Below are 24551 nucleotides of genomic sequence, written 5' to 3' on the forward strand. Positions count from 1 at the left end.
CTGGACAATTTGCAGTTAAGGAATTTCCTGAGGCAGAGGCAGTATTTTTGCGTTGAACAGCCCTCAGTGGGTCTTTCTTCCAAGAATTCATCCGTCTCCCCTTATCAGCGTGACCTACCACTGGGCTAAAATTGTGACTTTCCTGAAGCTCAGATTCCTCCCGCTTATTCTGCTATTGAGAACTGTCTGTTCAGGTTCTGACAAAGACCACCCACCACACTCCGTCCACTGGGCCAGCTCCTGAACTCAGGGCCAGAAGCAGCCTAGGTGGTGCCCAACATCTTTGTGAGGTCCCAGCTCCCCTGCACAGCTGGAAGCTTCTGTCGTTTGTTATGAACCTCTGATCAGTGGGTCACAAAGCACACCGGGCTTTTTGTCTTCCCCAAAACTGGGTGTTCAGAGTGTGTCCTTAAGTAGGAAGAACGACCAGAGTACAGGGAAGTCCTCCACTGCTTCTTGGTCAGGCTCTCTACATAGGCGAGCCTCTACCTCTTCACTTATCTCCCAGAGTAACAGGAAATGAGATTTATTATTTCTTCATCACTAGCCCAGTAACCTATATTATACAACACAGGACATCAATGGAGCCTCCGGCTTTGGAAATCCTCCGGCAATGAACCTCCCCTTCTGCTGACAACTGGCTTCCCTCTGAATTTCTGTGAGGGTGAAGAATATGAAGAGTCTATAAAGAACAAGTTACCAAAGCAGCACAAGGACCTCCATACTTTGCACCAACCTATCTCAACTGTTTTTTTGGTATGCAAGGAATTATTTTTCCTTCCATTATCAATTACTTTCCCCTTCCGTTATCCACTTCCACACAACCCTCATCTCTCCCTGTAAATATCTTCCTGTCACACTGGACTGTAATTTTCACCCTGTCCTGTGTCAGCACAAGCTGCCTCCTGGCTGACCTGGCCCACGGCATCCTTGGACACACTGAAGCTTTGTTAGTGCAAGTTTGCGGTAAGACGGGGTTCGCAGGGCTTATGGTTAGCAGAGGTAGGAGTACGCGTCTCACTTCCCTCCTGGAAGCTCTGTGAGGCTCCGAGGAGGCCACTCCACAGCCTGGGAACGGCTTTTCTGCGTGCGTGGGCTTTTTTCTTAGCATCAGCTCCCGGGATGGTACAGCAACGCCAAACACAGCCAGCACCCCCTCCCCTCCCCTCCCCTCCCCTCCCTCCCTCCCAGGCTCCGAGTGAGCGCCGAGCCCGGCCGGGCCCCGCCGCTGCGCGGCCTGCGGACACCCCGGCCAGCCGGAGGGCCGCGGGACACCGCCCCGGGCTGCCCCCGGCCCGGCCCCAGCCCCGGCCCGGCCCGGCCGGGCTCCCCCCTCCCGGGGCCGGGGGTGCCGCCGCGCCTCACCCACGCTGTCGGCCAGGTCGAGCAGGACGTCGTGGCGGCCCAGGCTGCGCAGGGTGTCGAGGAGGCGGCCGACGGTGGCTCCGCCGGGGCAGCGGCACGGCCACTCCTCCAGCAGCGCGCCCGTGGGGTCGGGCAGCGCCTGCAGCCGCCGGATCTCCAGGTACTCCCAGCCCAGCCGCTCCGCCAGCGCCGTCCAGTCGGCGGCCGCCGCCGCCGCCGGGTTGAGGTAGAGGCCGAGGCGGCGCCGCACGCCGTAGTTGAGCGCCACCATGGGCACGGCGTGCAGGTCGGGCGGCGGCGCGCCGGGGCCGGGGCCGGGGCCGGGGCCGGGATCGGGTCCCGCCGGCGCCGTGGCCATGGCCGCGCCGCTCTCGCAACTTCCCCCGCCGGCTGCGCGGCCCTTTCGCTTCCCGCCTCGCCCCGCCTCGCGCCGCCGCCCGCCCTCCGCCCGGCGCGGGGGCACGGCTGGGGCCGGGGCTGCCGCGGGCTCCCCGGGGGCGCGCAGCGCGGGGGCGGGGGGGCGCTCGGGCCCTGGAGGCTTCCCCCGACCCCCCGACCCGTACTACGAGCGCTGGCGTTATCAGCGCGGCCCCGGCAGCGCCTGCGTTCAGATCCGCGGGGCTCGTCCCCGCTTGCGGCAGAACTGGCCGCGTCCCTGTCGGCGCAGGCCCGTCCGGAACCGTCCGCCCCGCTAAGCGCCCGCGGAGGCTTGAGAGCCCTGCGGCAGCGCTCTGCACTAGAGGCCCAGCTGCATCCCGGCGGTAACACCCGGAGCCAGAGGGCTGCCGGGGGCTGGAGGCGTTCACACCGGGCTGCCCGGCCGGTGACAGCGCTCCGCGACAGCACAGATACGGCTGTCTGCGAGTTCCCAAGCCCTTCCACTAAGTACAACGTTCTGCATAAAAGTAAGATGCTTAAATTGGCCAGGGAACCGTTTTCAACTGGGTTTTGATGCTGAGTACGAAACAGTTCTCAGCTACAGTTTCCAGCTTCCAGGCTGGTACCGAAAGTGGTGCAACGACACCAGGGCAGTTTTCATGAGGAACCTTCTGTCTCTCCAAAGTACTGTAGGAGACACAGTAACAGAATGTCCTCTGAAGTCTCCCTCTATCTATGCATCTCTGTGGAAACGAGTAAGATCAAATATTCCAGCAGCAAAACTTTTAATTGCCCAATGATTGGTAATTTTAAAGCTTTAAAACATGAAATATTAGCACAAGAAAGTTCATTAGAAAGAGTTCTGACTGAACACCTGCCACAGAAACCACCTGCTCGAGTTTGTAGAGGGGTGGAAATCCAGCCGTAAGCACCAGTGCAAAGCAAGAGGCGCAGGAAACGCAGCTACGCCTCCTCCAAAGAGAAAGGCCATGCCGTTTTGGTTAATTAGCATTGGTTAGGCGGCCCTGTCACCCGAAGGAGTTTGCAGAGTTGGGAGTGATGTGCGGAAGGGCAGCCGCTCCTGGGGAACTACCTCGGGGCTCACAGCACGGGGTGAGCACACAAGATCCATTCACCACAACCAGTGCCAGTGCCCAACCCCCAAATTGCCACCAGCTGGTGTCCCTGGGAACACTGAACGGCCAGATCCCCGGTTCCTTTACTGGGGCCAGACTTGTATCATTGGCTTGAGATTAACCTAGTTCAAGGCGATGAACCGTTATCCCGGCGTCTTCGGCAGCCAAACCTCCCACAGAACACTCCTCCAGCATGCACCTGTGCAGGCTTCATCATGCATCTTTCTTGCGAGAAAAGTAAAAATCTATCCCTCTGTCCTTGTGCTGCCTTGGCGTGTGTGCAGGGCCTCTCCTGCCCCTGGGATGGGGACTTCTCTCCTGCTGCAAATGAGAGACGAACAGCGAGATACTCACTGATGGCGCACAGTGAATCTGATCACAGAGCAGCCCCGACATGTGGAAAAGTGTGCACATGGCACTGCTGCTCCCAAGTTCACTCAGAAAGCCGGGAGGCCTGACAGGCACAGCTCTAGGCTTGGGCCTGGGATGCCAGGGTTTCTGGTAAGGTGTTTGCAAAGGTACTTTGATACTTGGTTGGAGGGGACTTGGAGGGGGGCTCAGTAACACTGGGTCAACAGCCCCTCCCAGTAGTATTTTAGTTTCACAAGCACAGTGTGGCAGTGCTGGCCCACAGAGCCCAGGGTGAGCTGGACAGTTGATCAAAATGGATGGAGGAGCTTTATGGGTTCAAGTTTCATTACTGCCTCAAACCAGCATGTGACCGAGGGGCTCCTTCACAGATCTCTGTGCCTTTCTCTGATCTCAGATGCACTCTTACACAGAAAGGTGATAATCCAGGCCCTTCAATGGCATGGCCAGAAGCGGAAGGCTTTGCTTCTGCAAAACTTTCCGCTCATGGCAAAGGAATTTGGCCTGAGAAACTTGGTACTGCACCTTGGGATTAAAGCCCCAAATGGATACACACCTTATTCTTTACTGAACATAGTATGACAACTAAATTTGCGGGTCCACAAAGTATCCTTACTCAGGAGGAGACAGGGAGGATGCATGGGGGAAGACAAAATGCTGAAAACACCTTGAAACACACCAGCATTAGTTACATCCATTTTTCTTCCTTTCCAGCTCCACCACCACTGACACCACCCAGACCTATGGAGCACTTTCCTTCCATACCCCTCTCCTCCAAGAACAGCAGCCAGCTCAGCAATGTGAGCCTTGGCATGTTACAGTGCCCACATCTTAATCTGTCCCCATTCTAAAGGGGAGATACACCCAAAAAACAAAGTGTAAGGGCCAGTCCCCATATATACTGGTCTTGCCGACTCCAGTTTGGATGCACTTAAGCACGGTAGGAAGCTGGTTGGGTTTACTTCCACCTCATGAACCGAGTGGAAACTGAGTGTCGGTCTTGGCTCCTTTCTGCCCATCTGCATCGGGGGGGGCGGTTAGGCCTCTGGAGATGCCCCATCCCTCCCTGCCCACCGTTGGGGCTGCCAGGGCAGGCAGGGCCTGGAGGGCAGGGCAGGACGCTGTGAAGGACACACTCTCTGTCTAAGCCCTGCTGCCTGTCCAAGGCTGATGGGAGAAAGAAGCAGCTAAAAAATTTACACCATGCACCACAGCGGGTGTATCTGGCACAATTGTATATCCAGGAGAAAAAAAAAATTAGAAAAGCTACCTGGAAAGTAGTAAACAGAACATGTGTGGGTTCATTCTTCAGCCCTAAAGCCAGCTGGCCCAGCATGGTTTATGACTGTATGATGTAGGGTGGCTTTGTCACTGTATCTTGTGACAGTCCTTAGCACGTGGTACCCTCAGATTGTGCTTGGACAAGGTTCTGGAAGGTGCTTGTTGGCCCTGACAAAAACAGTGCTGGGGAATACACTAACAATATGACTGCCCGGGTGGCAGGAGGTCAATACATGGGCTTGTGCCTCAGACCTGTTTAATTTAGTAGGGCAGACACAGCTAAATAACGCTGGCTGCACAGTCCCTGTGTAGAGCAGGACCACCCTCTGCTGTGAGGTCGTGTGACTCTGAACTAAAGCAATTTTTTCCCTTTTTACCAGAGAAAGAATTCACAGACACTCCTACAGACACAGAGCAGCTGCCTGGAGCCCTCCCACCCCATCTGAACCCTCCCAGTACTCACAGGCCTCTGGTTGATGTGTCGGCTCCACTCTGGGGCTGTCACAACTGGCTGTGGGTAGGTCTTGCCTAGAGTTACTCCCAGCTGGGAGAGAGCAGCACTGTTCAGTGCCCAAGGGGTGTGGATATCTGCTCCCTTTATGCCCTGTAGTTCCAGGACCCACAGCCGCACGTAATCCCCCTGCAAAGAGAACCAACAGGACAGGATCCATTCAGTGACAACCTGTAAATGCTTCCCAGCAAGGGTCTTTCTTAATGTGAAAGAAAGAACCCTGATTTCCAGGTAAAGAGGCTGGTGTACTACAGCATCGGTTACCTCTGTCAAGTCTTAGCCCCTCCTGCTAAACTCTCTACACAGAATTAGTGCCTAAACACAGAGGACTGGATGCTGGAGCTCTTCTCCCAGGCTTACTGCAGGCAGGGGAGGGAGGCAGAGGTGCTTTTCTGCTACAGTTCACCTGCCCTATTTAGGACACAGTGAGATGAAGTCGTTCCCAAGAAGTCCCTGTTTTCTTTCCAAGTGAGCGAAGGAAACTAGGGGCACTAGCTCAGCTGCACACTCTTGTGCTTGGCAAGATGAACCCCGCCTTGCCCCTGAATCTCTCCCATTAACTCCACTGCTGTGTCCCCTACTAGGACTATTTTCTGGTTCCTTGCGAAGTCCTGCCAGCTACAGTGCCAAAGGCAACAGCACAGCTTGCCATGAAGCTCAGGAATAGGGTGGGACCAGGTAATCTGGTATGTGAACTAAGCACGTGGAAAGGGTGATTTATCTGTGCCCACCGCTTACGGAGGATAGTCAGGTTTAGTCACAGGTTTAATCTACTCTCTAGGTCCTCCCAAGGAGCAGCTCTGTCTCTCCTGTCACTTCTGAGTTCGCTAAGAAGCTGCTCTGTGCTCAAGGAAATGGCTGTGTGAGATACTGATGGGTTGTGGCTGTTACCCGGAAGAAACGGTGACGAAACATAGGCCAGTGGCAGGACAGGGAGGCTGTACAGAGCACCAGCCTCTTTGGAGACAGCAGCAGATTGTAAACGTCAGATCTTCCTGTGCAGCAGTGAGGAACCTGCCTGACTGTTGGCCAGGAGATCACAGAACCTTTTGCAGCAGTATCCACACAGCAGGTCGATCTCTGTTCCCTGAAACTCTCACATACGCTTTGCTGCACTATTCATTGCAAAACAGCCAAACACACTTACATTGCTGTCGTAATCCAGGCCTTGTTTAATCATGTTAAACTTCCTGTTGTCCCGTGGGTCGTTGCCAATACCAGCACTGTATAACCAGTTGCCATAATTGCTACAAACATCGTAATCCACCTTGAGAACAGAGGAAGAAAACAGCATGAAGAGATGGGCTGGTGCTTGGTGAATCTTCTCTCCCCGTCCACCCCTCATCTCAAGGGGAAAACTCCCTGTGTGGGCATCAGCCTGGCAATACTGGGGCAGTCACAGCTCCCATGTAGGTACAGCCCTCTGGCTCAGAAGAGAACTGTGCTGCATGGCTGTATTTTACAGCTGGGATCAGTTTCCCAGGCTACTTCACTTCATGGTCCTTAGGTTAATGAGATAAAGTCCAACCAAAGTCACTTTCTGTTTCCTTTTTTTTTTAAAAAAACTTCTCTTTCTGCTGACATCTGGCAGACCTAACGGCAACTAGCCCTAGCTTTTGAGTGCTCATATTCCAAGAAACAGCAGCCCAGTCCGTTTCAAATATGAAAGAAAAGTCTTCCTGACCAGTTACCCAGAGCCCACAGACTAACAAAATCATCTGTGCAGATCCTGTTAGGCAGACTGGAGAAAAGCCTAACTCAGGCTGTACAGAGTGACCACACAGAGTGTGTGAAGATGCAATGGATACAAACACTACAGTTTTTTCCGTGCTATACTCGACCTTCATCAGGCAATAAGCCTCAACTCACAGGGACTTGGCAGAAAGAGATGCTTTACTACTACGGGGAACACTAGAGCTCTCATGATGTACTCAGTAGGCTGCACATCGCCAAGTTGTTCTACATCTAAACCAATAAAGAGCTTTCAAGGATGCTTATGTAAAATGGAGCGAGGCTTCTGAAACAGGCATAAGTGGGAGCAGGACATGATCCAGTCTGAGTGCTCTTCAGCTGGGCAGGGTCGCTTAAATCCAGCATCAGAAGCTTTCCAGCTGTAGGACAATTCAGACCTAGCTCAGGAGAGGAGTGGCAGCGATAGCAGGTAGGGCGTGGGATCTCTGAGCGTTCCTAGGAGGGGCGTCCACATTGCAAAAGCGTAGTGCTGGCAGCTGCAGCAGTTTGCAAAGGCGAGTCACGAAGCACATTCAGTGCTGTTCTCTTCTGCTTTTACTGCAGCTGCAGCAACAACCAGTCCACACAGTGACACTTCCAAAATCTCAGTGACAATTCCAAAATCCTTAAAGTGAGGAGCTGATCTGGTCTCCACTGGGATAGAATTTATTTTCTTCTCAGTAGCTGGTACAGTGCTGTGTGTTGGATTTAGTGTGAGAATAATGGTGATAAGACACTGGTGTTTCAGTTGTTGCTAAGTTGTGCTTATTCTAAATCAAGGGCTTTTCAGTTTCCTGTGCTCTGCCAGTGAGGAGGTACATGAGAACCTGGGACAGGTCTTCCAGGACAGCTGACCCAAACTGGCCAAAGGGATATTCCATACCACAGAACGTCACGTTCAGTACATAAACTGGGGGGAGCTGGCTGGGGGGGTGATCACTGCTTGGGGACTGGCTGGGCATTGGTAGCAGGTGGTGAGCAAATGTGCATAATTTTTTTTTTCCCCTTGGGTTTTATTCCTATCTCTTCCCCTCCTCTTCATTGCAATTATTGTTATTAATTTTTTCCTTATCTCAATTATTAAACCATTCTTATCTCAACCCACAGGTTTTACTTTTCTGATTCTCCTCCCCCTCCATCCCTGGTGGGATGGGGAGTGAGCGAGCAGCTGCATGGTACTTAGTTGCTGGCTGAGATGAAACCACGACCGAAGCTCAGCGCACCCAGATGGCAGAAGGCACAGGGCAACGGGCTCTGCCAAGTTCCCTTCCCCGTTCTCTGCAAAGCCAGCTGAGAGCCGGGGTCAGGGTGATCAGTAGCCAGCTATGCTCACTGTGCAGCATGCTCCCCCTTCCCAGCAGCACTTCCTCCAGCTGGTGAGGATAAGGAGTGGAAGAAAGATGCCATTGGAGGCCTGATTGTGTGATTAACACACAGGAAAGCATGTGGGGGAGGCGAGGGCAAATCCAAGGGGGACTGGAGGAGGCAGGCTCATTTCCCCCTCAGCCTTGCCCCTTCCTGGCATTCTCTTTGGTTTGTTTCTCTCCCTTTCCTTGGGGCCTGACCCTGTGAATGAAATCACAGCTGAGATCATCTCTGTTTCAGGCCACCAGTGGTCTCCTGCCTTCTCCCTGGCTTTGGCAGGTTGCAGAGAGCTTGCCTCAGTCTCACTGCCCACCTGGCGTGGTTAACAGACACCCTCTTCACAGGCACACGCAAACACTTGGTGGGCCTTTGCTGGAAGGATCAGAGATGAAATACACGTTACTTTCCCTTTTTAGAGCCAAGTGAAACCAGTTTCAGTTCTGTACTGGCCTCTACCATTCTATAGCTATATCTCCCCATCAAACTTATGTCTCCTGTATGTTACCCTGGGGATGCCGCCAGGTTAAAGTAACAGCTGTCTAGCAATGTATCAGTGTGACACAAGTGGAAAGGAAGGGACAGAAGGACACAAGGATCAGCCTGTGCTACACCAGCCTATGGTGGCAGTCAGCCGCTGAGGCTTCCCAAGATGAAAGGCCTAGTGCAGAGTGCTAAATCCTGCTTCCAGCAAGTCTGGTAACATTCATGTGCCTGTGAATAAAGGTAAATAACCCAGGGAGCATCTTTTTCGTGTTAGACCTTGCAGGTCTTCCTTACTTGGGGAATAGGACCTGGAATCTGCTGTGGCCATCTGAGTCGGCCTGCAAAGTGAACCAAGCTCCTGTTGGAGGAAAGCAAAGCTGCCCGCCTGTCAGAGCAAAGCCTCAGTTCCTGACTCCCAGCCCTTCATCAGCTGGTGACTTTGAGTGCAAGGCTTGCCTGTACATGAAGCAAGCTGCCCTCTCTGTGAAATGAAGTCTCCTTTGTCACTGCTGTGAAAGCCACAGCTGACAGATGCCATCAAAAGCCAGATACTACAAAACATTCAAAGTGGTCCTAGTGGCTGACTCTGCAGGACAGACATGCACTGATGTGTTTGTGCATTTGCATGTGCTGCACCATTCTTCTGGAGGGCCACTGTGTGACGTACACAATGCACTCAGGCTACAGGAATTAGATCATCCATACCAAAATGCAGCCCCTGCCTGGTAAGTCACACACACAGGGTATCAGCTTTCTTATACAACCCACTGAAACTGCAAAAAAAAAATGCACTCGAGGTAAGATTTTCCATCCCAGATTCCAGCCATGATAGGAAGGATAATGCCACCACTTTTCCAATACAAGTTCTCTGGTGCCATGTGCTGGGGGCTCTCACTTTTATCTGGAAAAGCATTGCTGCATGCAGCTACCATCACTACTTTCTGGAGGATCCTGCAGAAGTTCTGCACTGTGTTCCTGTGCAAGCCCACCACTGCTCACAGCAACGGTGTGAGTCACAGCACTGGAAAAAGCACCCAGACCTTCCAGGAGATCTTTGCAGCCAAAGCCATGTCAGAACCCAGCACCACGGAAGCTCAAAAAAAAAATATTACATTCACAAAAAAGGCGCTTTTAATTGCAGATAATGTTGGTGACTGAGCTCTCTCTGGATCTCCAGCTGTCCTAGTGAGTAGAAAGTTTCCTGATTACCAGTAGCCACTTGTATCCCACAAACAAGATCTTTAATGGGAGGCTGATATTAGTATTTGGTCTTTTTCAGTCTGATCCATTCAGTCTGGTAAAGAACAAAATGCAGATTCACCTGCTCAGCCTCAGTTCCCACTGCTCAGCATGGTGCTGCTGACAGTCCCTCCATCACCATCACCATCACCAGAGATAATGGCAGCCAAGCAAAGACACGCAGAGCTGAACTGGGGACTGCCAGCCGGTGCAGACTTTCCTGGGAAGAAGCTACGGGACAGAGGACTAAGGACGGAGAAGCGAGCCAGCTATTTAACTGAGCTTGCATGGCTGCCGATTGGCATATGAGAAATGAATTGGTGCTCCAGTTGGCAGGGAGGCCTGTGACTCACCAGAACAAAGAAGGATGCCTCCAGCCAGGGTGGAGCTCTCTGGAAGCTGATGCAGCTATTGTCCGTACTTGCCTGTTCTTGACTAGATAGCTTCCCTGTCCACAGCCATCAATGCAAGGACACTGTGCCAACACTGGCTTCAGTGGCCAGAACACATATTTCTTGTTATGTTCTATTTCTGGGCCATCCTCCTCCCCAGCCTCTGGGGTGAGCAAATCAGAGCATTGTTAACATAATTTATATTTGAAAGTCTTCTCCAGTGTGATGGATCTCTGGCTAAAACCCTAGATGGAGGACCAAAACTATCATTGAAAACGTCCTAGCTACATCTTGGTTGATGGCAGCTTCACTGTGACAAAATTCCCTTTTCTTACGTGAGCTTTGGGAAGTAGATACCATGCAAGCAGTATATACACGCATTTATAACAGCCTGAAAATTACTCATCCTCTTCTGTATCCTTACTAGGCAGAGCTGTCCTCCTGTCTGTCACTCAGGGCAGGGAGCACAAACAACTCCAGAGGCACAAAACAGCTCAGCCTTACCAGCAGGTATTGGAACCATTCCGCCCCCATCCTCCAGTCCAGACCCAGGTCCTTGGTGAGAAAGCTGGCAACATTCTGCCGCCCTCTGTTAGACATGAAGCCTGTCGCAGCCAGCTCTCGCATGTTGGCATCGACAAAAGGAACCCCTGTTTTGCCCTCTGCAGAGACAAAAGACAGTGCTGGGACATAATGACATTTTTGGGCACTCATAAACCAAACTGTGGTCATGCATTCACAGCCATCCAAGCAGGTAAGACAGTGCCAGTGTAACAGCAGAAGGGAGAGATTTCAGTGAGGTTTAGCTGGTGTGCAGCCACTAAGAACCATGGGAAATTATACTGAAAATTAAAGTGAGACTTTTTGGCAAGGAAAAAAACAAGGTACAGAAAAATCTCAGACTGGAAAAACAACGAGGTGGATTGCAGGGAATTTTGCAGAGCAGAATAAATACACAGATAATAGCAAGGTGGGCCAAGAACAGGAAGATTCTTGACAGGTGACTAATAGCAGAGAGGGATCTATTGGACAGTCTTTGTCTATTGTTAAGGAAAAGATCTATTGTACCTGCATGCAAATGGATACACATGGCATTAACATGAAGAAATATACATAGGTGTGTATTTCACTGATTCTGACACTTCAGTCTGTTAGCCCCTCCAAGTTTTGAGATATTATGCTTGCTGTTCAAGTGACAACAGAGTTATAAAAGCTAAAGGAAAAGCAAGGCTATTAAAAGACTGTGGCATAATGGAAGATGTGATTTATTCTAACACTGTTCCAACCTTCTAACCAAAACCAATCAGAAGAACAAAATGTAGCAGGCATGGCAATCTCGCATGGGTAAGAAGGGCTGGTCAGCCCCTGTGTGACTGGACAGAAGGAGCCAACAGTTTGTAAACACTTCTACCTGAGCAGGAAAATCTAACTGCAGTGCATCTCACAAAGCACGTACCAGCCGGACAGAGCCTGGCCGTTCACGGTACCCTGCGGGCCTGCTCCTGTGCAGTGCTCAGTCTCGGAAGGGAAACCAAGTATCCTGCACTCACATCACACATCAGACCACGGGGCTGGATTCTTGTTTGGTGGTAACAGTTTAAATGACAGGCCTCGATCATACTGACAGTTCCCTGACATAAAATTGAGTTAGCATGAGGGCACATGTTAGCACACAGACATGTGGAAACCATAAAGCACACTTAGACAAACCTGCGGTTTCTACTGACCTTTCCAACAGTCAAAGAGCTGAAGGTCCTTTTTCCAGGGGACCTCTTTATTTTGAAGCCCTATTGAGAAGAAAAAGAACTGTTAATGAAGACAAATGCTGGCACAGGCAGTTATTAATAAAACAATGACAGCCAGAGGCACTTTGGTTGACGACACAAGACATTAGGATGAAGCGAGCCCTCTCAGTGGTATTACAAACAAGCCATGTTCCTTCTGCAAAGATTTAGGGATGATCCATTCCTCCTTTCAAGGGTTGCAAAGGAATGTCTTGTGCACATGGAGGATGCTCCAGCCTTAACAGATTTTGATAATTTGTTTTGTTAGCGTTTGCTCTATTTTTATTTTTTAATTTTTTTTGTTAATTAAAAATTACTCAGACCTCTCAAGTGGTCAAAGATGTGCTCTGGCCCAAGCTAGTAATTTCTTGTTCAGTTTTACTCCAGGACAATGTCTATGTGAAATCCATTTCTGTAGCAGACACTAAACCCAGAATTACCTGGCAGAAGCCCCAGTAACACTTTGCTCCTGCAGTGGGGTAGGAACAGATGAGGGGGATGACTTTATGTTTGCAGGGTCCAGTGGCAATTACAGACCTCTGTACAGTGGAACAGAGGCAGCAGGGATGACTCAGCTCCAGCTCCAGACATCTAAGGTTAGGCCCACCACTGGCATCCAGTGCCATTTGAGATGCTGTTGGGCATCTGAAACAGCCACATAGGCCTGGCCAGGCAGATGTGATGCAGGCCCTGAGGGAGACATGTTCCTCTGCACCCACAGCTGGATGCCAGGCAGACTGCCCCGGGGCATCTAAACCAGTGCTGTATGCTTAGGTGTGGGCAGCTACATCACATGGAGAACAGCTCACCCAGCACACGCATCAGCTGTAGGGTTTCCTGGCTATGTAGACTAGGTATTTGCATTGCACTCAAGAGTTCAGACCCCCATTTGAGGTGTAGGCACCTGCACGTAACTCACTGGGTCTGGAGCTGAATCTCCTTCTGATTCCTATGTAGTGCAAGGCAGAAAGAAAATCTGGTTTCTTGGGATTTGTGCTGCTGGATCAGTTCCTGCTCTCTTTCAGCTACTCTGGTGAATGTGGAGCAAACCTGAAGCCTGGATCCTCTCCAAAGGTGGAATGTCTCCAGAAATAACATCTTTACTGTTACCATGCTGCTGTTTCCCACTGACATGTGTTAATAATACTCCCCATATCTAATCAGATTTGGGGGAAAAAGTCTCAGTGTACAGAATCATGGTGTTGAGGCACTTCTGTGCCACCACTAAGTCCCCAGCAACATCCAGAGTGGTGACACAAGCGCGATGAGAAGAACATTTGTACGACACAATGCTGACAACATCTCTTAATTTCCCTGTTGTAAGACTGTACCTTTCCTCTCCGAATACGGTGATCCATACACACCTCTTAATGAGAAAATCCTTCTGCCATACTTCAGGGCCACAAATCGAAAGTAATCCCGCCACAGCAGTTCAAACAGGACCCTAAAACACAAAGCTGCGTCTGTATTTCGCTGTGGGTCAGATGAAATTACTGAATTGGGATTTTGCTTCCATAGTACCCACCATTAACCCCGTGAGGTTTACTCACAATGAGCAATTTCACGCACCTTCCCATGATACCAGTTCTTGCCCCAAGCCTACCCATCTAGCTTGCACCTGGATGACTATAGTGAAAGCAAACTTCGCATGAATCACTGGGGAAGCTTTCCTTAACTCAAGTGCAGGAACAGAATTTCAGGAAACCTGTTTCTCATCCATCCCTACTGGGATGTAATTCTCCAAAGAGCAGGGCGAGGACCTGATTCAGCTTCACACTTCCGCATAAGCAAGCATGTCAGCACATTCCTAAGACCTTTGCATTGATTTAAGCAATAACCTTTGTAAGGGACTTACATGCACCTTTCAACACTCTGTTTACAGTGGTCTAGCTCATGAAATCAGGTGCTAGGCCTGCAGAAAATAGACAGTTTTATATAAAAACTTTTATATAAATAAAGCTTCTTGCAAAATGATGGCACCTCAGCCTCTGAGACTTGCTTCAGCACTCTGGCATATTGGAAATATTCTGCTCAGCTGATGTTTAGGCTTACAAGATCCTTTTGGAAAATCTGGTTACAAAACAGGACACTGTCCAAATGCTAAAAACTAGTGTCATGACACTGAAGTTCAATCAGTCCCTCATGTGCAGCCACTATGACCTGTACTTCATTGTTACAATTGACTGCGGTGCCTACAGCTTGACAGCTTCTTTTTTATAACTATTTATCACTTTAACACACTCAGATTTCCATGGCACCCCACCTTGCAGGCAGGCTGGCTGACTGTTAGATGGAAAAACACAAGTATGTTCATTTCTTGAAACCTTTCCTCTCTTAATTGTCTTTGAAGAAAAAAAAAAAAAGGCATACACTTCAACAGGCAAAAGGTTGATATTTTATCTGTTTGAATTTTAATGAAATGGAGTATTTTGGCAAGAGTTATTGGCAATGTTCTGCCTGTTCCTCACCGACCACTGTGCTGTCACACACACTGCGAACGTAACAAACCAATTTGAAAACATAGTTCTCCAGTTTGCGCAGACTTTGTGGTTTGGGCTTTTTCCCATCCAGGTCTAGTATTAGGCCAGGCTCTAACATGAACCTGCTACTCCTTATGAGCTCCCTACCAGGCTCCAGTTCAGAGTGTCTGGGCAGAGCAGAGCGCATGAGCAAGTTCAAGGCCTGCTCAGGGACAGCTACACTGACCTCAGTTGTCCCCCAGACTCCTTCAGGACAACCTGCAGGCAGGCAAGCAGCCAGCAGTGAGGTGACAAGGCAGGATGCATTAAGCCCACTTCCCAGTCCCCTCTTCTTCTTTGCTATGGTGGCGCACTCATGGCCAGGCAGCTGAGCAAGCACAGGGCCATTTGCTGGACTGTGCCCAGAGGTCCTTCTGACACCGCGTGATTTGTACACGTCGCAAACTACTGAGCCTTTTTGGTGAAACCCTGCTCATATGCTTGGCATGAGAAACTCTTTGGCTTTTATTTGTAAATCATTCTTCTTCCTTCTCATCTAGCCCATAATGATGCAGAGAGGGGTTGTACTGATTTATAGAGATAATTCTTAAAAATCATGACCCACAATTTCCCAGCAATCACGACAACTAGCTTTAATAATCTTCCCTTACAAAGTGCCTACAGCCTCTGGATGTCAAAGGCAGACTAATAAATCCATACTGAAACAGAACTGCAATGCAACCCCGAGGAACCAGACAGCAGGCACAGGAAAAACAAACAAACATTAAGTTAACAAATCACTCTCTCCTGTGCATGAGATGTCAGTTTCCTTTTCAGAGAAAACAAGCTATGCTGATCATGCAAGGACATACCAGTATGTGCTCTGATTTGCCGTTCTCTCTTTTTCATACTTCTGTATCTGCTCATAGATGTATCGAGGTGAAATGCAGCCCAGCGCCAGCCTGAAAGGAGGAGAATGATGTCCTGAATGCAATGTAGGACTGACAACTCGATGTCTGCAGGGACAGATTGGAGGGGCAGCTTTGTGTCTAGAGTTGTTGTCTGAAAACTTTTGCTTGGTTTGCAGTTCTGCCACTGACTTCCCAAATGGCTTCAGTCAAGTTGTATGACTTCTTTGCAACTTTTCAATCTGAGAATCAAAATCTTCCCTGTCCCAGTGTATGACTGTTACCGGAGTTTCCAAGCTACTGAGATAAACCATTTTACACAAGTCTGACAAGCATTGCATAAAAGACTTGATCATCTGGTGATTTAGTGCACCAATGACAAACACAGAAATGAGTCCCAAATGTCAGCCCCTACAGCAACTGTCCTAGTGGTTCAACTGCCCTCCTTTTACTACAAATTTAATTATCATATGTCCAGGGCTCCTCTTCCTGCAGTACATTAGTGTCTCATTTGAGCAACAACAGAAGGCAATTAATTTGCTAAAAATCTCACGAAGGGTCAGAAAACTAGGGAATCAAACACAAACTTTGGCATTTCAATCCACTGGGCTTCTCCCATTTGTTCCAGATCAGTGCTGTGCAAGACAGGAAAGAGCTTGTAGACTCCAACCCCATCACAAAGAGTGATAAGGAACAACTTTTACCTTTATTTTCCTAGAAATGTATTTTACTGCAGTTTCCCACTAGGGCTCGTGGAAAAAATTGATGTTCTAGTGAATTTTGGAAAACAGGAAGAAAGGGCCTGAAGAGTTTTCCCTTGATTGTTGACCAGCAATAACACTTAGAAATGGCCAATATGAGATGTGAATGGCTGGCTGCAATCTGAACAAGTCTGATTTTGATCATCTGACAGGGGAACACTTTGTGACAGGCAGATCAGGATTGTCTGCTCTGGGCAAATGTCCAGATCGGAAAAACTCGAGTGGAGACTACAAATAACGAACTTCTGAAGTGGCAGCGGTCCCGGACCCCACAGCGCCAGCAGGTGGAGCTGTCCACTGCAACCAGTAAAGCACAAAGCCCGCTGAAAATAAATCCTGACTTGTAGGGGGCTCAGAAAACTGTTTCACGTTGCAGTTCTGTCGGGAAAACACACTGGATACTCTCAGCCTTAGGCTGAACTGGGTTCTGCTGTTGCTGTTGCAGTCTGAGATTAACTCTTCCCCTTCCAGCACTGGAGACTAAAACCCCTAATCATAATAAATCATCATATCTACCCAAATAAGAGATCCTTTTGCAATAGGAATAATCAGAAGCATCTCTTCACACCACAGAAAAACAGAATGGCAGTGAGGTGAAGTGACTTGGCCCACATTATTCAGCAAACCAGAACTGGACTGAGTTCTGCTACAACCCTATCAACATGCTGAAGCTACTCTTCCTCCCGGGCTCCTCACAACCAACCCTGATAACACACAAAACAGCACAAAGGCAAAGACAAGTGGTGTGTCTCTCTAGTGCCCTGTCCACACTGCTGCTCCCAGCACACTGGGCTCTTGGCACACTACTGCTACACTTCAGCAATTCCTAACTGCAGGAACATTCCCAGGGAAGCACTATATAGAAGCACAACAAAAAGCAGCTTTGAGGCTGCTGTACCCCAACAAAAAGGGCAGAACGAATCACACTCAGACCTCTGTCCAGTGAGCACTCAGCAGCTGGGCAACATCGGTTTGGGATGAGAGCAGAAAAGGAGCTTCCAGACTCACAACAAAAATCTTTACCATGGTGCAAATTTGGTCGAGTAATCCATTCCCACCAGTCCGTTGCGAGTCTCCTTGTAAGATGCAACCAGGTTCTGTGCGAGCGAAAAACCAAACGGTTTTAATACTTTAGTGCAACATGCTAAATACGTTTTCTTTCATACTGGAGCTAGGGCAATCTAGCAGGGCTGGGCTCCCTCTCATGGCTGCCTGCAAGGACTACAGAGCTGTCAAATTACTGCCTCCAGTGCGCAGGAATGAATCAGGCCAGCAGTTCTCATTATAGCTCTGGGATGCATGTCACAAGCTATGCTCCTGGCTTCAGCCTGTAGCACATTTATTTCTACAAGCACTATGAACCTGGCTGTGCTGCTCCCTGCCCGTACCTGTCTGACTCTGGATCAATGATCCACTTAAAAGCACCAGCAGAACTGGAGGCCAGTTCCCTTGTCCATGTGGTTGCTTGTTCAGGTTTGAGAACTACCGTGTCTGACAGCACCCAACACACAGCTGCGGGAATCCTGGCCACTGTTACTTCTGGGCCAGCCACATTTACAGCAGAGCGCAGATCTTCCGTTTTCTGAGAACTCCACTGACAATGCAGAGGACATTGGGAAGCCTGATCTCTTCTGATTCCCTTTGGCTGCACAGGTTACAATTGCTAAAGGGCTGTTCTAGCTCACCAGGAAGACAATATTTGCATAACAGAAAAGAAGGAACAGGTTTTCCAGCAGTGACTGTATGCTGGCAGCACTGTCAGACTACTATGAACCTCCTACTATTTTTAACTGTGCTTGTTAAAAAAACTGGAAGCAGTTTGGGTCAGTTGTTCCTCACCCCATTTGCAATTACAGCTCTTCAGGCCACTTTTCACTCCTACAAAGTGAAGGAACTACATTGCTGACGATGTGGGACAGGAGAGTAGAAAGGGCAAATCAAGGCATCGTCCTAATTCCCAAAAGTTGATGAAAAAAAGACTTAAGAGGGATGGCCACTAAACTAGATTCCTAAGTATTTGGCTTACATTCCCAGTTCCTGGATGACTTCTTTGGATTTAGTTTGTCCCTCTGAAAACCTGAAAAAACGTTAATTCCCTCCTTTGTACAGTGTTATACAGGAGCTAAGGAAACATCACTAGGAAGTAAAATTGCAGCCTCACGCACTTGCACAGCCATATGTACAAGGGGGAGGATGTAGACAAGGAAGTGTAAGAGTTACCGTGTCCCAGAAGTAATACTGCAGTCTCATTAAAGCTTGGGTCTCTCCTCCACTGCAGGGGAAGGCTGTTCGTGGATCAGTCACAGGATCTGCCACAGAAAACACCATCACCTTGTTACCTTCTTGGAAAGCATCTCAAAGGTAAGGAGCTTAAAATCTAGGGATGTTCAGCAGTAAGGGTGTCTGCTTTGGGGCCATAAAAGATTGTGCCCTGTCTTCCTCTAAAGCAAGGGTCAAATCAAACATATTAAAAATTACTAAGAGGATGTTTTCTACCCAGCTGCAGGGCAGCTCCTCCACACAGGGAATTTACCTTCATTTGTCATATGAGTGAACAGCAGCTTAGTTACAGTTTGAAGGGCAACCACTGCCCTTGGGAGGCCTCCCTCTTCTCATCCTCAGTAACAGACAGATCTAAGTAGGACTTCATGGGAGGAACTGCCACATCAAGTTTTCTTACCCTTCTGTCCCAAATCCTCCATCGTAGGGATACACCCTTCTTCCACCCCTGGAGCCAGAGGCTTTAGCTGGTCTGCCATCTGCAGAGTTGGCCGGACCTTTGCCTCAGATTCCACTGCTTTTCGGAAATGGGTGTAGACATCGGGCAACCTGCAAAGATAACAGCGCGGTCAGATCTCCGCAGAGTGGCTACCCTGGCCCCTCCACACAGCACCACATATCTTCCATAGATGGAGGGTTAGCTTTCCAGGCTGCACTCTCCTGAGGGCAGAGCGCGTATTTGTGATGCATGTTTGTACACTGCCTGCTGAAAGAGGTAGATTGCCCTGGGGCTAGAAGCCATCAGAAGTTCAGTCCTTCATCCAGTTTCTGCCTCTGATGCCTTTTCAGTTTAAGGTGTGTCCTGATGGAGCAATCCCTGAGGGTCAGATTCATCTCATCTAACTTCTGATTACCCACAAGGCTGACTTCAATGTAAAAATCTGCAACCTCCAGCTGCTTTTCAGTCAATGGAGAGAAACAGCAATTTTTATCGCCTGACTCTTCTGCTCTGTTTTATACATTTTCTATAGGATGCCATGAATCACTCAACTCCACTAATTACACCTCAAGTGACTACTGAGGGAGGCATGAAGAGTCCACATGCAAAGGGCTACTGTCACAGGCAGCTGCATTTAGCCAGATGGGGTAATGGAGCAATCCAGTCCAATGTCACAAGGACTGAGCACTGCAGACAGAGCATCAAAACTGTGCTGGTGGAAGGGCAAAGAGAAATCAGTCCCTCAATAAATGGTCACGATATGGAGAAATAGTGTGAAATGGGGACAATGGACATCGATTGTGATTGTATATGTCTGCTCAAGGAATGTGGGTATGGTGACTGGTCATGGGTGTGGTGTCTGGTCACATAGGCACACAGCTTTGAGGAGACAACTACAGTTTTGAGGAGACGCCTGCCCCTCTTCCTCTAACAAAGGGGCTATTTAAAAAAGAATGAGAAAAGGATGAGAGATATTCCAATGCTATCTAGAGGGAGGGAGTGCTAAGTCTCCTTGCTGGAGAAGATCGAATGGTCACAAGAACATGAATCACCTACAAACCTGCAAGACCACCACATTCCAGGCAAAGGACTGATAAGCTAATTAACATACGAAGCAAGAGTAAGCGGGTTTAGGTAACAAATATGTATAGGCGTTAATTGAATATTCATTTGTTTCATTGTATAAATGTGGGATGGTTCGTCACTTCGGGCATGCACGCTTGTGGAGGAGCGATCCCCCGTGCATCTGCGTGCAATAAACATACCTACTTTATAACTTTCAAGTTATAGAGTCTAATTCCGCACGTCAGTCAAACCCCTTGGCTTTATGCATATTGAAGAGTAAATTCTACTAGTACAGAGGGATGAATGTGCCCCTTCCCCTTGCTGTGTATGAGCATGACAGCACTGTTCCGTAATGCAGATGGATTCATGGGTCCCTTCCCTGTGGGACTGGATGACTAAGACCCCTCCTAAGCAGTTCACTGGAGTTAGAAACAAATGGGACAGTGGAGCGAGCGATACCACAGAGCAGCCCACCTGGCGATAGGCCTGAAGGGAAGGTCATCCCGATGATACAGCGTGGATCCCCAGAACGTGTGAGTCTTCACCCCATGCTGACAACACACCTCGCACAGCAGTTTCTCCACATCCAGCTCCTCCTGCGTGGCCTAGGGAGAACAAAATGCAGTGAGGCCATGGCTGCGTGGCTTCAGCTCTCGTAGGCACACAGACCCTGGTCACTGGCCTTGCCCTTCTCCCTCATCTCCACATTTAGCTTCACCCCTTTGGAGAGAGGTGCACACAGACAATTTCTGAGTATTTTCCTCTGCCAAACCCAATAAGCGTTTTCACTCTGTTAGTAGTGCCAATGCCAGAATAGGGAACTCCTTGATGTAGGATGTTGCAGATCTTTTAAGTTTGCATGGAATGAAAAGGAGACTGGACAAGTACATATAAAAGAAATCCACTGAGGGTTATTGGCTATCAGGGCAGCATTCCTGTTTCAAGAAGTCCTTAAGCCACAGATTCTTGGTGGCTGGGAAAGTATTCTGGGGAAGTATCTTTACAGATATGTCCTGCTCCTGTGGTCTTCCCTGGGCATCTGTTATTGGCCACCGTCAGGAAAGGTTATGGAATTAGATGAGGCATTTTGTCTGACCCTCTGTGGATGTTCTTAGAGCTGCATGGAACAAGGCACTATGGGATGTGCAGGCTGTCACATCACATTACAACGGTCTTAGGCCTGACAGCAGGAATACCTGCAGTGCGAGTCACAGAACAATTCCTCCATTAGACAGCTCTGAGGTCCAGACTGCTAATACTGAGCGCATCTATGTATGTATATACATAGGTGTCTGTACACAGCCTCCAGACCTAGTGGAGTCTTCAGAGCCTTCCATTGAATTCGGCAGGCTCTGGATCAAACCATTTACTTAGCTCAGTGAAGACAGGCCAGTAAAGCACAAACCCCGTCGGCAGTGCAGGACCAGACTTGTCTTTTGTTCAACACACTGGCGGGCAACCTCCTAAATGTGGGTGCTGTCAGCTCACCGTGGCCCCTACACTCAATACAATATGTCCCCTGGCAGTTAGCTGCCTGTGCAAGGAAGGCACCGGGAAAAAGCAGCTTGATGCAAACAGGAGGAGAAATGAACTCAGCTGACCTAAAATGCCAGTTGCTAGAAACTCGTTTTCCTCAAGGCACAGCACTTGCAAGTCATCAATCACAAGGACTCCCACTCAGACACCAATCCCATCCCAGGAGTTAGCCAGTTTCCCCAAGGTTAACAATGCCACAGACAAGAAAGGCTCTGAACACACAGGATCTGCATCACCATTTAGTTGTGGAAGAAACCTCCACAACCTAATTTTATCTTTTAACAATGTCACTCCAGTATTTCCCTTACCTCTTCATGGAAAGCCACAGCACTGACAGAACCTAACTGCGTAATCAAATCACAGACCACATCTTCTGGCTTCCCCTTCCTCACAACCAGGGTACTGCAAACACAAAATATTGCCCTGAATTAGGTTTGATGCTATTGTTGTTTATATGTACGAGAGGCCCTTGTCCCAGTCCACACACCCATTAGTTCTCTACAGAGCACAGACAGCATATGGAGGCAGACAGACAGGATTTGACAAGCCTACATTTTTTAGGACCCACTGAATGCAGTTTGTAAGCTTCTAGGGCAGAGTTTGTGTCAAACACATTTCTATCACCCCGGATGCTTTAGAAAGGATGACTGGGCAGAAAGCCAGGCTGTTACCTAAAAGTAAATCTGTCAGATCTGTTCAATGGATTCCTCTTTCAACCCTCTTCACAGGCAGTGGTGGCCTGTGTGCAGACCTCTCTCCACTTTCATGTGGGAGTATTCAGACAAATGCTTTCCTCTGAATGCTCTGTGTTCATAACAGCCAAAAAAACTCCCTTCCCACCTTGCAACCTCACCAGCTGCCCAGCCACTTGAAGGGGTAATACAGTGTTTTTGCCAGAATAATTTAAAGCACAACTGAAAAGTTTCTTCAAAGATGGGTTGGATCTGAAGAAGGCAGCAGCAAGGAGTGCTGCTAAGAGAGCTGTTCCCCTTACTTCCCACAGAAAAGCAGAGATCAAGCTGTCCACAGGGAACACCACAGACTGGACGTGAAAGAGATTTCTGTCTATCACTGCATTGAGAAGATATCATGATTGGGCAAATGGAGCCTAGGTCTTAGCATGGCTCTTCACAACCACATGTCTCTCACTACAGAAGACCAGTCTCTTATCAGCCACCGACAACAGCACAGCAGCATTCAAGCAGCTCTGAATCTGTTCACTGCAGAGTATGGGTGCAGATACCCACCAGTCATTTCTCTCAGTCCCCTATAACATTCACCATCTACACTGGCCACACTGCACTGCAAACCCAGAGCCATTCCACTTGCTTCTACTACCACTGTTATGCCCCTCTGGGAGAAGACAGGCTGGCTGACACATCTTCTGCTAAGCAAAGCCAGATGTTATTTGGTAATGGATTCTTCAGCATGCAAACCTTCAGGCCCTGGTCTACAGCAGTTATGGTTTCTAAAGGCATAATGAAGAAGGAATCTCTGAAGACCCCCTTCCCACAATGTAGCCTACCAAAGAGATTGGGTTTAGTGGGACAGGGCATGAGCAAACTTAACTCTCCAGTCTCACAAGCCAGGATCCATGCTGGTCTGTCTCAAGCCGGCTCTTAGGGAAAACTCACTAGAGACAAGGCCACACACCCCAGCGGCTAATGTCATCGCCTACAACTCGGAAGACTGCCGGTTCGTGTCTCCAATTGTCAGGACTCTGGGCAAAGCGCTTAAGGCTGACGCCCATCTGTGGTATCCAAGTTCAAAAAAGCAAAACCCCACATGGCATGCAGCCTGCATGGCTCTTCACTCCCTTGCAGACGGCACAGGAGCTACGTATGGGACCTTTTTGTATCTAACAGAAGGGCGGTGGCTCTCAGAAATAAGCCATCATCACACCCCAGAGTATCTGACACGATTAGGCTTACAGCACAGGTATGTGTTGAAAACGAGTAGGAAAATAAAAATAGACGTGTTACTTGCACAGTGCTTTCTCCAATACCTTCCTCTTTTCTTGAGAGTTTCCCTTAGATCCTTCACGCTTTCCAGCAAAAACCTGAGCCGATGGGGCCCTGTTTTTGGGAAACCAAAGCAATGGGTGCCCAGGTAGTGCCGTGGGTCGAAGCAGTAGAGGGGAATAACGAAATCCGCGTTACTCTGAGCCCAGTGGAGCACCTGGAAAGACAGAGGGCCATGGCAGCTCTCGGGGGCAGGATGCAGGCACCCCTCCCCAGCCTACCCAACAGCAGGGTTATTCCTAAATAAATACCCGGGGGGCCGCGGCCGGGCCCTACCTGGTTATCGTGGGCGCGCAGGTCGCAGCGCAGCAGGCAGATGGCCGTCCTCGCCACCCCCGACATGGTGCCCCGACGGCACCGGTCCCGCCTCACCCGGCCACGCTCTGTCCCTCCTCGGCCCGGCCCCCTCAGCCCGGCCCCGTTCCCTCTCCGGCCGCCCCGGCTCCGTTCCCCCGCAGCCCAGCCCCCTCAGCCCGCCCCGTTCCCGCCTCACGGCCCCGCCGCTCCCTCGGCCCGCCCCGCCGGGGAGAAGCCGTCCTGCCCCCGGCTGCCTGCGGCCGCCCCCGCCGCCTCCCTGCGGGCCCGTGGGCCGGGCGGGTCTTGTTCCCGGTTCCGGGAATGCGGAGCGGGACGGGGACGAGCCCCCAGCGGCGCCGGCGGGGGCAGTGCGGGCGCGGAGGCAGCGGCGGGCTGGCGGCCCGTTTCCCTTGGCGGGGAGTCCCCACGCCTTCCCACGGCAGCCTCTCACCAGAGCCCTGCCCCGGGCCGCTCACACTTCACGCTGAATTTGCGGTTTTATTTTTTAACCTCGATAATCTCTTTGCCTTCCACATAACAGCAGCTGGGAACCGCCTGACGCAGGAGCGTGTCCCCGTCGTGCTGGGGCACTGCCGTGGCGAGCCCGGCCCCTGCAAGAGCACCGCTCACCCAGCTCGGGCAGTTAGTTCTGATTAGTACTTAGAGAAGTGCCAAGGCTGCGATATGACTGCATCCTTGCCCACTAGTGTGCGAACCAGCTTTGTGGATAGCTGCTGACTAACCAAAGGTG

The 24551-nt window shown here is 49.9% G+C and overlaps 2 protein-coding genes and 1 long non-coding RNA gene across 5 annotated transcripts in view; 1 reads left to right on the plus strand and 2 right to left on the minus strand.

Moving 5' to 3' along the window:
- MYD88 (MYD88 innate immune signal transduction adaptor) overlaps positions 1-1777 on the minus strand; it is a 14492-nt gene extending 12715 nt beyond the window's left edge. The window contains exon 1 of the mRNA XM_040593841.1: positions 1366-1777. Within this exon, the coding sequence (XP_040449775.1) occupies positions 1366-1723 (358 nt within the window). The 5' untranslated portion in view covers positions 1724-1777. The remainder of the gene's footprint in view (positions 1-1365) is intronic.
- LOC121088121 lies at positions 1428-4898 on the plus strand. The gene is made up of 3 exons (XR_005827832.1): positions 1428-1525; positions 3164-3385; positions 3963-4898. It is a non-coding gene; the product is annotated as an uncharacterized LOC121088121 (long non-coding RNA).
- On the minus strand, positions 2512-23908 carry LOC121088118 (cryptochrome DASH-like). 3 transcript variants are annotated; one of them, XM_040593838.1, is made up of 14 exons: positions 23780-23904; positions 23488-23660; positions 21791-21884; positions 20421-20551; positions 18843-18991; positions 18383-18471; positions 17186-17259; positions 15366-15455; positions 13399-13478; positions 11978-12037; positions 10755-10912; positions 6188-6307; positions 4993-5169; positions 2512-3200 (listed from the first exon to the last, which is right to left on the minus strand). In XM_040593838.1, the coding sequence occupies exons 1-14, from the start codon at positions 23843-23845 to the stop codon at positions 3093-3095; spliced, it is 1569 nt and encodes a 522-aa protein (XP_040449772.1). In that variant the 5' UTR covers positions 23846-23904; the 3' UTR covers positions 2512-3092. The 3 variants fall into 3 exon arrangements, with proteins under 3 accessions (XP_040449772.1, XP_040449773.1, XP_040449774.1); XM_040593839.1 differs by lacking the exon at positions 6188-6307; XM_040593840.1 differs by lacking the exons at positions 21791-21884; positions 23488-23660 and having other exon boundaries at positions 23780-23908.
- Positions 23909-24551: the final 643 nt, after the last annotated feature.

Source organism: Falco naumanni, chromosome 4 (genome assembly GCF_017639655.2).
Source record: "Falco naumanni isolate bFalNau1 chromosome 4, bFalNau1.pat, whole genome shotgun sequence".
In the NCBI taxonomy this organism is placed as follows: Eukaryota; Metazoa; Chordata; class Aves; order Falconiformes; family Falconidae; genus Falco; species Falco naumanni.

Bases quoted from the DNA above. Each gene is read 5' to 3' on its own strand.
- LOC121088118 (XM_040593838.1), bottom strand. From the start codon at position 23,845: ATGTCGGGGGTGGCGAGGACGGCCATCTGCCTGCTGCGCTGCGACCTG. The intron at 20,552-21,790 runs GTAAGGGAAATA...TGTTCTCCCTAG, and splicing joins CTGTGGCTTTCCATGAAGAG to GCCACGCAGGAGGAGCTGGA. The intron at 18,472-18,842 runs GTAAGAAAACTT...TTTCTGTGGCAG, and splicing joins GGAGGATTTGGGACAGAAGG to ATCCTGTGACTGATCCACGA.